The sequence below is a fragment of the Ixodes scapularis genome, unplaced genomic scaffold (genome assembly GCF_016920785.2).
Source record: "Ixodes scapularis isolate PalLabHiFi unplaced genomic scaffold, ASM1692078v2 PGA_scaffold1__304_contigs__length_218370807, whole genome shotgun sequence".
Taxonomy (NCBI): Eukaryota; Metazoa; Arthropoda; class Arachnida; order Ixodida; family Ixodidae; genus Ixodes; species Ixodes scapularis.
Window position 1 is genome coordinate 59,002,754 of NW_024609846.1, and position 12,132 is coordinate 59,014,885.

The 12,132-nt window shown below is 42.6% G+C and overlaps 1 protein-coding gene across 1 annotated transcript in view; it reads right to left on the reverse strand.

The window, feature by feature from the left end:
* LOC121835734 (neprilysin-1-like) overlaps positions 1-12,132 on the reverse strand; it is a 33,294-nt gene that overhangs the window by 18,741 nt on the left and 2,421 nt on the right. The window contains exons 3-7 of the mRNA XM_042290189.1: positions 3,826-3,941; positions 3,707-3,754; positions 2,919-3,095; positions 1,989-2,081; positions 1,283-1,479 (exon numbers count right to left, since the gene is read on the reverse strand). Coding sequence (XP_042146123.1) covers positions 1,283-1,479; positions 1,989-2,081; positions 2,919-3,095; positions 3,707-3,754; positions 3,826-3,941 — 631 coding nt within the window. The remainder of the gene's footprint in view (positions 1-1,282; positions 1,480-1,988; positions 2,082-2,918; positions 3,096-3,706; positions 3,755-3,825; positions 3,942-12,132) is intronic.

Genomic DNA, 12,132 nt, shown 5'->3' on the forward strand with positions numbered 1-12,132 from the left:
ACGTCATGTGGGACGTCACGAGGGTCACTCATTACGTCACTTGTGACGTCACCGCGTGTTTCATCATGGGTAAATTTTCCCGCTAAATTTAGCACAAAAAATTCACCGCTAAATTTAGAGGAAATATTTCCCCGCTAAATTCAGCGGAAAGAATTCCCCGCTAGAGTCAGCGGAAAAATGTTACCGCTAAATTTAGCGGGGAACTTCTTCCGCTAGATTTAGCGAGAAATTTAGCAAAAATTGCCCGCTAAATGGGAGAGGAGGGTACCAATAAGGAGGAGGGTCATATCCTCCTTTCTATACCTTCCCCTCACCCTGCTAAAGAGATGCCGCAAAAAAAAAATCTTAAAATATATTTTTTTTTTTTTTATTTGCTTGCAATAAAAGGTCACCTTTTTGTTTGTTTTTTCTCGTTCTGGTTTGCTTCTAAAGGGATAGTGCAGAACTTACGAACGCAGTGGATGGTAAAAAGAAAGCTCAACACTCTTATTTTTCCAAAAAAAGCTCTGATTTGGCTCGTCTTTTGCCTACTATACACCTTTCTTGCTTGATTACCTTTTTTATTTAAATACGAAATAAATGCAGATAAGAAACATTCAATAATGAACAAACGGTAAATAAACAAAAAAAATTTCAATTTTTTTTTTGTTTTTGTTTTTTGCGGGAAAAATTTTGTTAACATTAGCGTGATAAAACAGGTGTCATTTAAATCATGATCTGGATCACGATTTAGATAATCTTGATTATTACTCTCCCTCCACCCCGGCTTTCATTTCCACCGTGTATTCGGTCAAAGCCAAAGTAACTGTCTGATTCCAAAGGGTAAAACGTGGCAGGGCTATAAGCTTTCAGTGGTCTTAAAGGGTAACTGCAAAGAAAAAAAAAGTGTATTTTTAAACAGCCTAACTGGGACAAGCATGTCACAAAACAATTTTTCCAATAAAAACAAAATTGTTTACAGCAATATTTATCGGGCGGGACTGATTTTAGTCTGTGGCTATTTCGTCCGTTTTAAATCACGCGCCACACAGTTGGTGTTCTACGTCATGGAGTGACGTATTCCAGCCACTCCGCGCGCGTCGAAAGAGCGGGAGTTTCAAATGTGGAGAGGTTGTGACTTCGACTAAATTACGTCCTGCGGCGTAAATACTGCTAAAAAAAATTTTTTTTTTCGCGGAATATTTGTTTTGTGACATGCTTGTCCCAATTAGGCTGTTTAGAAAAACACCTTTTTTCTTTGCAGTTGCCCTTTAAATATACAAAGTGTGTTGGTTTAACGTACATAAATGATGACTTTGGAGTAGTCCTCCGGGTCCACTCGGAGCCCGACACTGACAAGAGGAAAGAGGCCGAAGTCCTTGGCCAGCCTTCCGGAGATCACCGAGATCTTGGGGTCGCCTTCGGGGTCCAGGGACGGGAAATGTTCCAGGCCCAAAATCAACGGGACTTTTTTTATGTCCTCGGTACTGCCATTTCTTTCTGAAAAGTCGTATTTTTAAAAAAATTTGAATCTTAGGCTTTACAATTTGTATCTCCAAAATATATGCGTTTGCCACGACGACTTAGCACTGTGACGTGAGGCCGCGTGACGTCACGCGATGTATCGTGACGTCATGATATCAGGCGACATCACGACGGAACAACAAAGAAAACAGTGCAGTATGAGCTTGAGTAGCAGCAGAAGTTATTGTATCTGTCTCCGCATTAAAAACTCCTAAATCAAAATAAACCAACCACAATTAAGATGAGCGCGAACTATCGCTGGCCGTGCCCCCTGTGCGCAAGGAGGTACCACAAGTGATGACGCTAAGTGCCTGGCATTAATCGAAGGTTCCAAAACCTAGACCAAAAGGTACCACATATTAAATGAAAGTTACATCAACTTTATAACTTTATGCTCAATTATATTATCAAACAATAATGGCGTTGTTTTTAGTCTTGCTACAAAATAAGTTCACTAAAAAGGAAACATTTTTGTGCGTACGTACCTGCGTTTTGGCAAGCTGCAAAAATGGCTTCGAATTTGCGCACCGGTATATGGGTCATTTGATTCATGATCTGTCCTTGCTCTGTGATGGAAGCTAAAATAAACTTTCAGTTAGCAACATTGTGATAGTCGTATGCTTGTTTTACTTGCGCCTATTTAACCTGTCGTTTTTTATATTTGAAATATGACTGAACATACGTCTGCTTTTTTGCGATTTGATATGTGGCCTACAAAGGAGGTGCGCTAACATTGAGTAAGGTTAGCTCCACTAAGCCGAGGTTTCCTGATTCAATTTCGCAACAGGATTGTTGCAGTTAAATAAAAATGTTTATCGAAAATTTAAAACGTTCATGCGTTATTGATTGCGTCCCATTCGAGTTATAAAAGAGTGCAACTCAAAAATAAAACACAAACTAGCTTATACGGAAAATCAAAAGGTAGATGATCAGTAATTTCGGGTTCTACTACTTTCATATAAGTATTCAGGACTTAATTTTTTTATTAATGCTGGAATATATTTTTTTTGTATTTATTGGCACAGTACTTTTGACATAAAATAATACACACTACTATGTGTCATGGAAGGTCAAGACTCAACTTCTGCCACTTAAAACAGGGACGATCCCAGTTTTGCATTGAAAAACCAAACCTGTATACATTACAGAAAAAAATATCACACCAATTAGAAAAAGATAGTGAATCGCCACGTCTGTCATGATGGCAGTTGAGCACATTTTTTCAATGCAGTAATTTAATTTATAGTGATTGCTCTAACCTGTATCAAACGCTGAGAAACCCGTTTGTTTGCTGATGAATACCTCGTTCTCGCAGCAAGCTTTTTCTCGGCTAAAGAAGCTTTTTTTATATATTTAGCTTTTTAATATGCAGCAACGTAGGTTGTTATTATATCCATGGTCACCAATATACACACCTTCCACTTCGGTATAGATAGTTTTTTCGATGTCAGAAACGATCCAGTCGTCGAATGAGTACTTGCGCGAGAAGGGCGGGATTCGGGCGTTTCGGTTCCATTTCTCACACACGTGACTGTAGAAATCTTCACACGGATCTACGCGTCCCTTGTCAATCATGGACTCGTAAAACTTTCCTGGAGTCAAAGAAGACGAACCGGTGTTAGAGACCACCACAACCTCGTCACTTGCTACAAGTCTATAATTGTTCACTGAGCATTCCACCGCGTTTCTGCGCCACCTCGTATAGCAACCAGGTGTGAGGATAAGCAAAACAAGGCACGGACAAATATGTAACGTGCGCGACCGCAAGTTAATAACTTATGTAACTTATATTTCTTTGGATTTCGAACTATGAGCTCCCGATATCTATCAGCGGTGGGCGTAATTTAGGGAGTCTCCATGTCTGATTTCGTGTAGGGAAGACGGTTACAAATAACTGTCGTTTACATAAAGAAAACGGTAACTATTACGATATGTGGTCTCTGGTTTAGACACTATATTGGCCCTTCATTACTCCCTCCCTCGCATCTGTTTTACACTTTATGTTTTCGGCTGCGTTTATTGAACAATTTTTAGTGACGGTAAGTTTTGGGAACTACAAAACTGCTCAACTTCAATAGGCTGGATATCACCGATAGGTCATTCAGTCACGGTATTGCCTATAATAAAAAGAAGAAAAAAAACGCGATCTTTTTTTTTATTTACTCATTTATCGGGGGGAGGGGGGAGAATAAATGCTACTTACCCGCTTCTCTGCAGGCCCTCGTCTCACATAGACGTACTCTGTCAAAGCCTGCGAGGAGGAAGTACGCATGGTGAGCACGTAAAAGCTCACATTTTTTGGCTACCGCAAGTGCTGCTTACCGACAAAACTTCGGAGGAATACTGCAATGGGGATCGTCACCAGCAAAAACGTGGACACTGGTATGGCTCCGATGACGAACCACCAATAAGAACCGCCTTTCCCATTATCTTCTCGGCTGTAAAGGTTACCGTCGAGAAAGTATCGCTACTGATGAAACATGGCATTATTCCCGCTGCTTCTGTTTGTTTGTTTGTTTTTACCCCTAGCCCTACTGAAAAGTGAAACAACTTCCGTAATTTGCGCAATAAACATATCAGAACTTGTAAAAATATTATAAGTCTTCTGTAATGGTTTTAAAGTTAATATACAGCCTTTTATGTTATTTTGTGTTTATTGGCCACATTAACAATTATTATATAAGGCGGGACATATGTTTAATAATTCAAGCAGCATTTGAACGTGTGTACGAGGAAGGGCTTTAAATTAAAACAGCCAGAAACTCTGATCATTGATTCCGAACGCAAAGACGGCAAAATTTGTCACCTAGAAGAAGTGTATCGATTAGGAAGGTTACTGAACGGTCAAACATTATAAGCCTATAAGTAAAGATAGTACTATAGTGTAAACTATTTCCACATAAGATAATTTAAACTATGTATATTTAATGCCTAATTAAAAATGTATCTATTTAATTCAAGAGGATATATATGGCAGAACCCAAACGGTCACGAAAAAGTGAGCGTCTCAAGAGTGGACCCTTCAACGCGAACCATCACAAATGATAGACACCTTCAGCATGCGCCGGAAGTATTTTCCGCTTTATGGTGCTAGTAATCGAAATAAACAAACTCCTTGCGAGATTACAATTGACGCAGTTATAATAACTTAAGCATACCACGTGCCCTAAGTATGATGATCGGCTATTACGTTACAAATAATTACTGTAGACAGCATATCAGGAGAACAATGAAAAACATTAAGATTCCTTTGTGAGTTAAGATGTACACTCTCAGAAATAAGGGGTGTAGTACTTACAGCCTTTGTCCAATGAACACCCCAAAAACAATTCGACGTTGAGTCCACTTATGTCGAATCGACGATACCAACTTTCACGAGTGGTTTGATAGTCGAGTGCTACGACTTTTTTAAAATAGCTAATGTACACATTTGATACTATATAAAAAATACTCAAGGTTTTGTAGCTTCTGCTGCAAAACCTCGGTGATTTTTTATACAGTATTTGATACGTACCAGTGGGTTCAAATGAAAGGCGAACAGTGTCGTAACTTCGAGCCCACTGCCAGTGCAGCATCCAAGCTTGGGTTGTGCTTGGCGAGGTTCAACCACATCGGAGTATGGCGCTGCGAGGTTGTTCGTCCTACTCCGACGTGCTTGAGCCTCTCCAAGCACAACCCAAGCTTAGAAGCTGCACTGGCAGTGGGCTCGAAGTTTCGTCACTGTTCGAATTTCATCTGAACCCGATGTACATTAGCTATTTATTAAGTTATATCACACAGCTATCAAGCTGCTTGTGAAAGTTGGTATCGTCAGTTCGACGTTAATAGACTGAACGTCGAAATGTTGTCGGGGGGTGTCATATAGGGCGGTCCAAGTCATCAGGCTCGATCTAAAATGGACTGTAAAAATCGACGCTTGCACGTAGCAATTTAAGCTTTTCGTCAAAGGTGTATTTCACAGGTCGGTATTTTCTTGTAAAATTACAACGCGTAGTTCTCTTTCTGTAAAAAATAAGGCCAACAAACTCGCCAGGTTCTACGGCGGGCAGCGACGCAGACGACAAGGGTTCAGTAGCGGGGTGTGTTTGGCGTTCGTATTGATAGATGGCGGCGGGAGCAGCGTCCGAAGTTGCAGCCGACCAGCGAAAGAAAGCAGACGACACGACACGCAGACGAAATCCGTTGGCAGCCAAAACGCCGCCGTTATGCAGGCGCGTTTTTTGTGTGTGTGTGTGTGTTTTGTTTTTTTACTTGAAGTTTTGCTTTTATTGTCCGTGTTTATTTTTTAACCGAAGGTACATTTCAAAACTATTATGTTCAGTTCAGGAATGGGCAATATTTCAAATACAAGTATTTGAAATACGTATTTCAAATACTTTGTGTGTTTTGCATTTGTATTTAATTACAAATTGGGTAACGTATTTGACGTGTGTATTTAAATACTAAAACGTGGGTATTTCAAATACAATTGTAATTAAATACAATTTTGTGGGCGAAAATACATTCCTCAAATTTATTGTCACTCTCCAGAGCTGGAAGAAAACTACGTTCTGCACCGATAGCAGTGTCTCTGAATCAAGCACAAGCGTTCAGTGACTTTCTGATTACGGTGCTAGTCCAGGGCAATAATAGTGACGAAATCGACGTTCACAGGCAGACTGGCTAAATAAGTGCCTGTGACAACATGTGATGCTTTCCAGCCTGATTTCCATCCATATTTTTGCCTGCAACATTCTAAATGCGCAGGTCATCCAGATTTCCGTAACTGGTGCGAGTTGCAACAATACAAAACTTTCTAGCTAGTGCTGCGCGTCTTGGTCGTCTCGGTTCTTTGTTGGTCTATACCAGGGATGGGCAGTATTTCAAATAAAAGTATTTGAAATACGTATTTTAAATACTTTGTGTATTTTTCATTTGTATTTAATTACAAATTGGGTAATGTATTTGACGTACGTACTTAAATACTAAAACGTGGGTATTTCAAATACAATTGTAATTAAATACAATTGTGTTGGCGGAAATACATCCCTCAAATTTATTGTCACGACTCATTTTGCTCATCCTAAGACGTGTCCAGAGCAGGAAGAAAACTACGTTCTGCACTGAATACAGTGTCCCTCAATCAAGCACAAGCGTTTAGTGACTGTGATTACGGTGCTAGTCCAGGGCAAGAATAGTGACGAAATCGACGTTCACAGGCAGACTGGCTAAATAAGTGCCTGTGACAACTTGTGATGCTTTCCAGCCTGATCTTCATACATATTTTTGCCTGGAACATTCTAAATGCGCGGGTCGTCCAGATTTTCGTACCTGGTGCGAGTTGCAACAATAAAAAATTTTCTAGCTAGTGCTGCGCGTCTTGATCGTCTTGGTTCTCCGTTGGCCTTTACCCAAATGTAATCGACAAAAAAAGCTGCTTGAAGCTCTGTACTTTTTTCACCTATTACATCCAAGCTGATTCCCTTTTTTTGTGATTATATTTGTATTACGTTACTAGAGCCTCGCACACCAACTCCCGAGTGTGCGATGCAAAATTAAAATGAGATACCCAGAAAGCCGTTGTAGGTGCCCTGTAGTCGCTGATGCAAATCTTGAGGGATGTATTTGGTAAAGTATTTGGAGGAGACCAAATACATTTGGTTGTATTTGTATCTTGTACTTAAATGCTTTTTTGGAAATGTAATTAAATTTGTAATTAAATACATTTTGACGAAGTATTTTGTATTTGTATTTCGATACATATTTGCATGTATTTTGCCCATCCCTGGTTCATTTTAACAAACCACGGTGGTCACGAGCCGTCGCGATTAGAGTTCCTGGAGCCAGAGTTGCGCGTTCACCTCCGTAGCGCCGTTTTTCCTGCACGGCATGTTGATCCCGCTCGTCACGTGACTGTATTCGGCGAATTACGGCGCCGCGCGTTCGAGGCGCGCGGCGCACTCAAAAGCAGGGGAACGTACGCCGGGGCGCGTGCAACGTCTACTTTCCTGCACGGCACTTGATCCGGCTCCTCACGTGATCGCGTAACTCTGGCTCCGGTAGGGAGCCTATGCAGGAACTCTATAGTCGCGATAAGGAGATAACGCCATCTAAATACGAACACCAAACACACCCCGCTACTGAACCCCTGTCGTCTGCGTCGCTGCTGCCGTAGACCCTGGCAAGTTTCTTGGCCTTATTTCTTACAGAAAGAGAACTACGCGTTGTAATTTTACAAGAAAAAACCGACTTGGTGAAATACACCTTTGACGAAAAGATTAGATTGCTACGTGCAGGCGTCGATTTTTACGGTCCTTTTTGGATCGAGACTGGTGACTTGGACCACCCTATATATCAAACGAGAGATGTGAGCACTACACCTCCTATTTTTGAGAGTGTAGGCATCAATGGTGATATGAATACCGTAGCGTGTTTATAATCGTTGCACGCTCAAAGGAATTTTTTGAAAGGCGAAAATACTTCACTGCATACATAAGGGCCTGGGTCGTGGTTGTGTTCTTGTTAAAACTTGTCGAGTAGCCCGAGAACCCCTTGGAGTAGCTGCTCGACGTAGTCGTGTCTCGTCCATCCCCCGTCGTGTCGTGGGAAGCGGCGTCCTGTGAGGTGACGTCCACCTTCACGCTCCACCTCACACTCTGCTGTACACCGCGTGTAATTGCATTTTCTTCCTTCACCTTTGGCGTTCTTTCGTATGGCGAAGAGCAACTAAAGCGCGTCCACGGTTTCATGCCAGAGCATCATTCAAACATGGGCGTACCAACTGGGGGGAGGGTGGGGCAAGAGGGGACCTTGCCCCTCAGTTCTCAAGTGGGGGGGGCGAGGCATGTGCTCGCCCCCCCCCCTCCCCCCCCCCCCCCCCCCCCCGAAACAGCAGCCACTGGGCAGGGCAAGCACTGGCCGGCGGCACCCAAGGGATACCAAGGGCACCGCCTCCTGGCCCTGAAAAAAAAGGGGGGGGGGGGGGGGGGGTTCTGGTTTGCTTTTCCACTCAAAAACAAGTCGGTGTGCCACTGCATTCAGCATATTCCCAAAGAATGCTCCAAACGTTTTAACCAATGAATGAGCGGCAACCTGGTATTGTTGAAACATGCCAGAGAGTTTCAGAGCACCATATTTCTTGTTTTTCGTGTGGATAATGTTAATCCAATCATAAATGTACTTTTGCGAGCTGAAAGTAAATTTCTGCGTGTTTTCCCTCCAAGAGACCATGAAGGAAGTTCACTTTAACGAGTGAAATAGATGTCAGGTGCCTTTCAGGTAGTGTTAACGAAATTTTAGCCTGAAGTTGCACTTGCTCGCCGCACAGATTAATTTAGCAGATCCAGAAAAAATCACACCGGGACCGATGACAACGACACCCGAGACAACGAAAACTAAAGCTTTTGAATCACGCGGTCCCTTACACCAATCTATGCTCGTCAATCGATTGGTCGTGAACGGAATCCGCTCGTCTTCGTTTTCGACCGTGAGTTGTTAATCAAATTCGTTTTTTTTTTTCTTTTTTTTTAACGCATTAGTGCCTTGACATGCGCTGACCTTGGACTGGTTGCAGCACGTGTATTCAAAACTCGCAACGTCACCACAGGAAGGCGCCATAGGCCCACGTAACACTAATAGGCAACTAAAGATCACCGGCGACGTCCTCCTTCGCCAATTTTGACGCCGTGCAATACGGAACGGCTAGATCTCGGCGTCGGCCCGCGCAGCGCGTTGCTGTGGGTGACCTCAAGCGACGCGCACCGACACGGACGCAGACGAAGAGCGAGAAAAAATACCCCATGTGGTTGGGGTTTTGGTCACGTCTAGCCAACAGTTGACATTCGTTCAGCTTCAATCAATAGAATTTCAGCAGCTGTTAGCAGCATGCTGTAGGAAGTGGTCCCGAAACCTTGAATAGCGTCTCTTTTGGCGAGTGCTCCTTTCACCTAAAGTCACTGGATCTTTGAGATGTAGTGCCGAGCTTCCCGTTTGGTCGCCATTTTGGTCTGTGGAATGAGTAGTTCCCTTTTACTACTTCGTTCTTTAAGAGCTGATCCTAATTTAAGGTGACAGCTTTCTGTATAGATACATTTCTTGTATAGCGATATGTTGCTGCCTACATGCCGGCAGAATAAGCGCACATTCTCGCACCGCCACCACATGCGGCGTCGGTGCTTGGCAACACTCAAAAATAATTTTCCTGTCTTGAAATACGCAAGGAGAAAAAGATTAATGTAAAAGATTTGCGTAAGCGTTTTTTGGTAAGTGGATTGTGTACACACTGCCTAGGATACTCATATCGGTAAGGAACGCTTTTAGTACAATGACGCTCCAAAGCGATATTGGCACGGCTGTTAGAGGACGACCCTTTCGAACCTCGAAGGATTGAAAGTACCGAAACGGTGATTGCTATGGAAACAAGGACCGATCAGTCAGTCACCTTTCAAGGTTTTGGTCGTTTGTGTGTCAGTATCTGCATGTTTCCAGCTGGCCGGCAGGAAAGGCAATGGCGCAACTTTCCCAGGATCTAATGACTTTAGTTTCACCCAAAGCGCTTTCCTGGAATAGTTCCTCAAGGGCATGCTTCTCTAATGCAACGTACATTTTGTAAAAAAGGGTGCAATCAAGAAGAGTCTTGGGTTTCTGTCTCTTACTTTTTAATAACTCTAGTTTACCCAATTTAATTGATCCCCTATAATAACTCTAGGTTAACCAGTGCAATTGACTACCATCAACGTGCAAACGCACGTTGATGGTGGTCAGTTAAAGCGGCCTAATATAAACTATTGCAAAAATCGCCTTCTGAGCGATGTCATCGTCGTCTACTGGGTGGATACAGTGTATTTAGCTTGCGCCCAGTGATTAGGTAGTAAGCGCTAGAACTGTGCATAGAGTGATAGGTAATGCGTGAAAAAGACTGAGAGAAAATATATTCTGCTTGCGGGGTGTTCAGCACGTTATATGATGTATAGAAAGTATGACTTTCAACTGAATGCTTTCTGTTGGAAACAGACATGAGAAACGACTTAATTCACATCGTCATTCGCGCGCATTGTCATATAATGAAACAGGGAAATAAAAACAAATCGTGTAACTATACACAAATACGCACTGAGAGAAATAGACCTCCTAGTTATTAATACAATTCAGTGGCAATTTAATCCTCTGAAATTATTTCTTGCATTGTCGTTTGGAATGCTATATCATCCCACACTGCTCTTGTTATGTATTTTTATAATATTTCCTAGTGCTCGCCTAGCATTGGCCACACACACTAAGCACCCCAATGGCCTCAATCGCCCTCATGCAGTTAGCCAATTAACTCACCGCTAGTGAACTGTTATTGGCGACCTAATTTTAACTATAAAACATCAGTAACTTAAACTCATAAAGTCTCTCGTTGAGGTTGCGCGAAATAGAGGCTACTTACCCGGGTGAACGGAATCATGACTCCCTATCGCATTTTCAAGGGCCGCTGTGAACAAGCGACGGGTTCTACATGCCACGTGCGCAAGTCAACCACTGCACGGCCGTCTTCCTCGTCGTCTTCGGATACAATGTAATTATCTATATACACGAGTTATTGGCAAGTAGATTGTACTGGCGGGGTTCAATCATTTATTTGAATTGCTTAAGTGATGCATGTCTTGAATTATGCATATATTTTCACTGTCAGATTCTGCCAATAAAAGTAAGAACGGTGGCCATGGCCAAGGAAGTTAACCTGTCGCAGCTAGTGTCACTGAATGCTCCGCCAGAGTACCACTAGTGCCACTAAATAAGCTACGCTTATTTAGTGGCTCTAAGTACCACGTTCCCATTCTCTTAATGCTTTGCCGACAACAGTCCCACTCCAGCCTTGTGTGTTTTGATTTCCAGTGGCATTACTGGACGGCAGCAGTCACGTGAAACGTGTGCCATAACTATCATTATCACTTTTCACCGCCATGAGCCACCATATTGGGTCCAGCCAGCTTCTGCTGCAACGCTCCGGGTCGCTTCTCAGCCCTTTAGCGTTGAAGGCGCACGTATTTTAATGGAATCACGTCTTAACGTTCCGTATTTTACCACTCCCGTATACCTGCTTGCTGAGCCTTGGGGGCCGAAGCTGGTCAGAGAACGGCAAAAGACTCTTCCGCTTCCCTTCAGGAAAGAACGCTAAAGTGAAGTGGAGGAGTTGTTCGGCTTACCAAAATAAAATGAAAAAATTCCAAGCCCTCTGCAGGAAGCGAGCTTTGTGAGGTGTGAATTTCACTGTTCTCCGCGTATTGCTCGTCGCCTTGCAGCCGATCAGGTTGCTTCGACTGAACTTGGTTCGGCACGACGAATGCTTGGATGAACGGCTGTTTCTGAACAAGAATTACATTTCAGTGCTTTTTATTCAAATTGCTTCGCTTCCTACTTACAAAGCGTTAAAACAAATATAAAAAAGGAGTGGTTTTGCAAGCAAAATTTAAAGCACGAATCTTCGGGTGACTCATAATGAAATTTAAGCAAACAGTCTTGTGTGAATGAGCACTCAGGCAATTGTCATTTGAGTTTTTTTTTTTTTTTTGTTTTCCACTTTTGTGGTACAAAAAAAAAACATGAATGAAGCCTTGACAGCACGGTCTAAGATAGGTATGTATCTTAATACCCCGAGTGAATGAG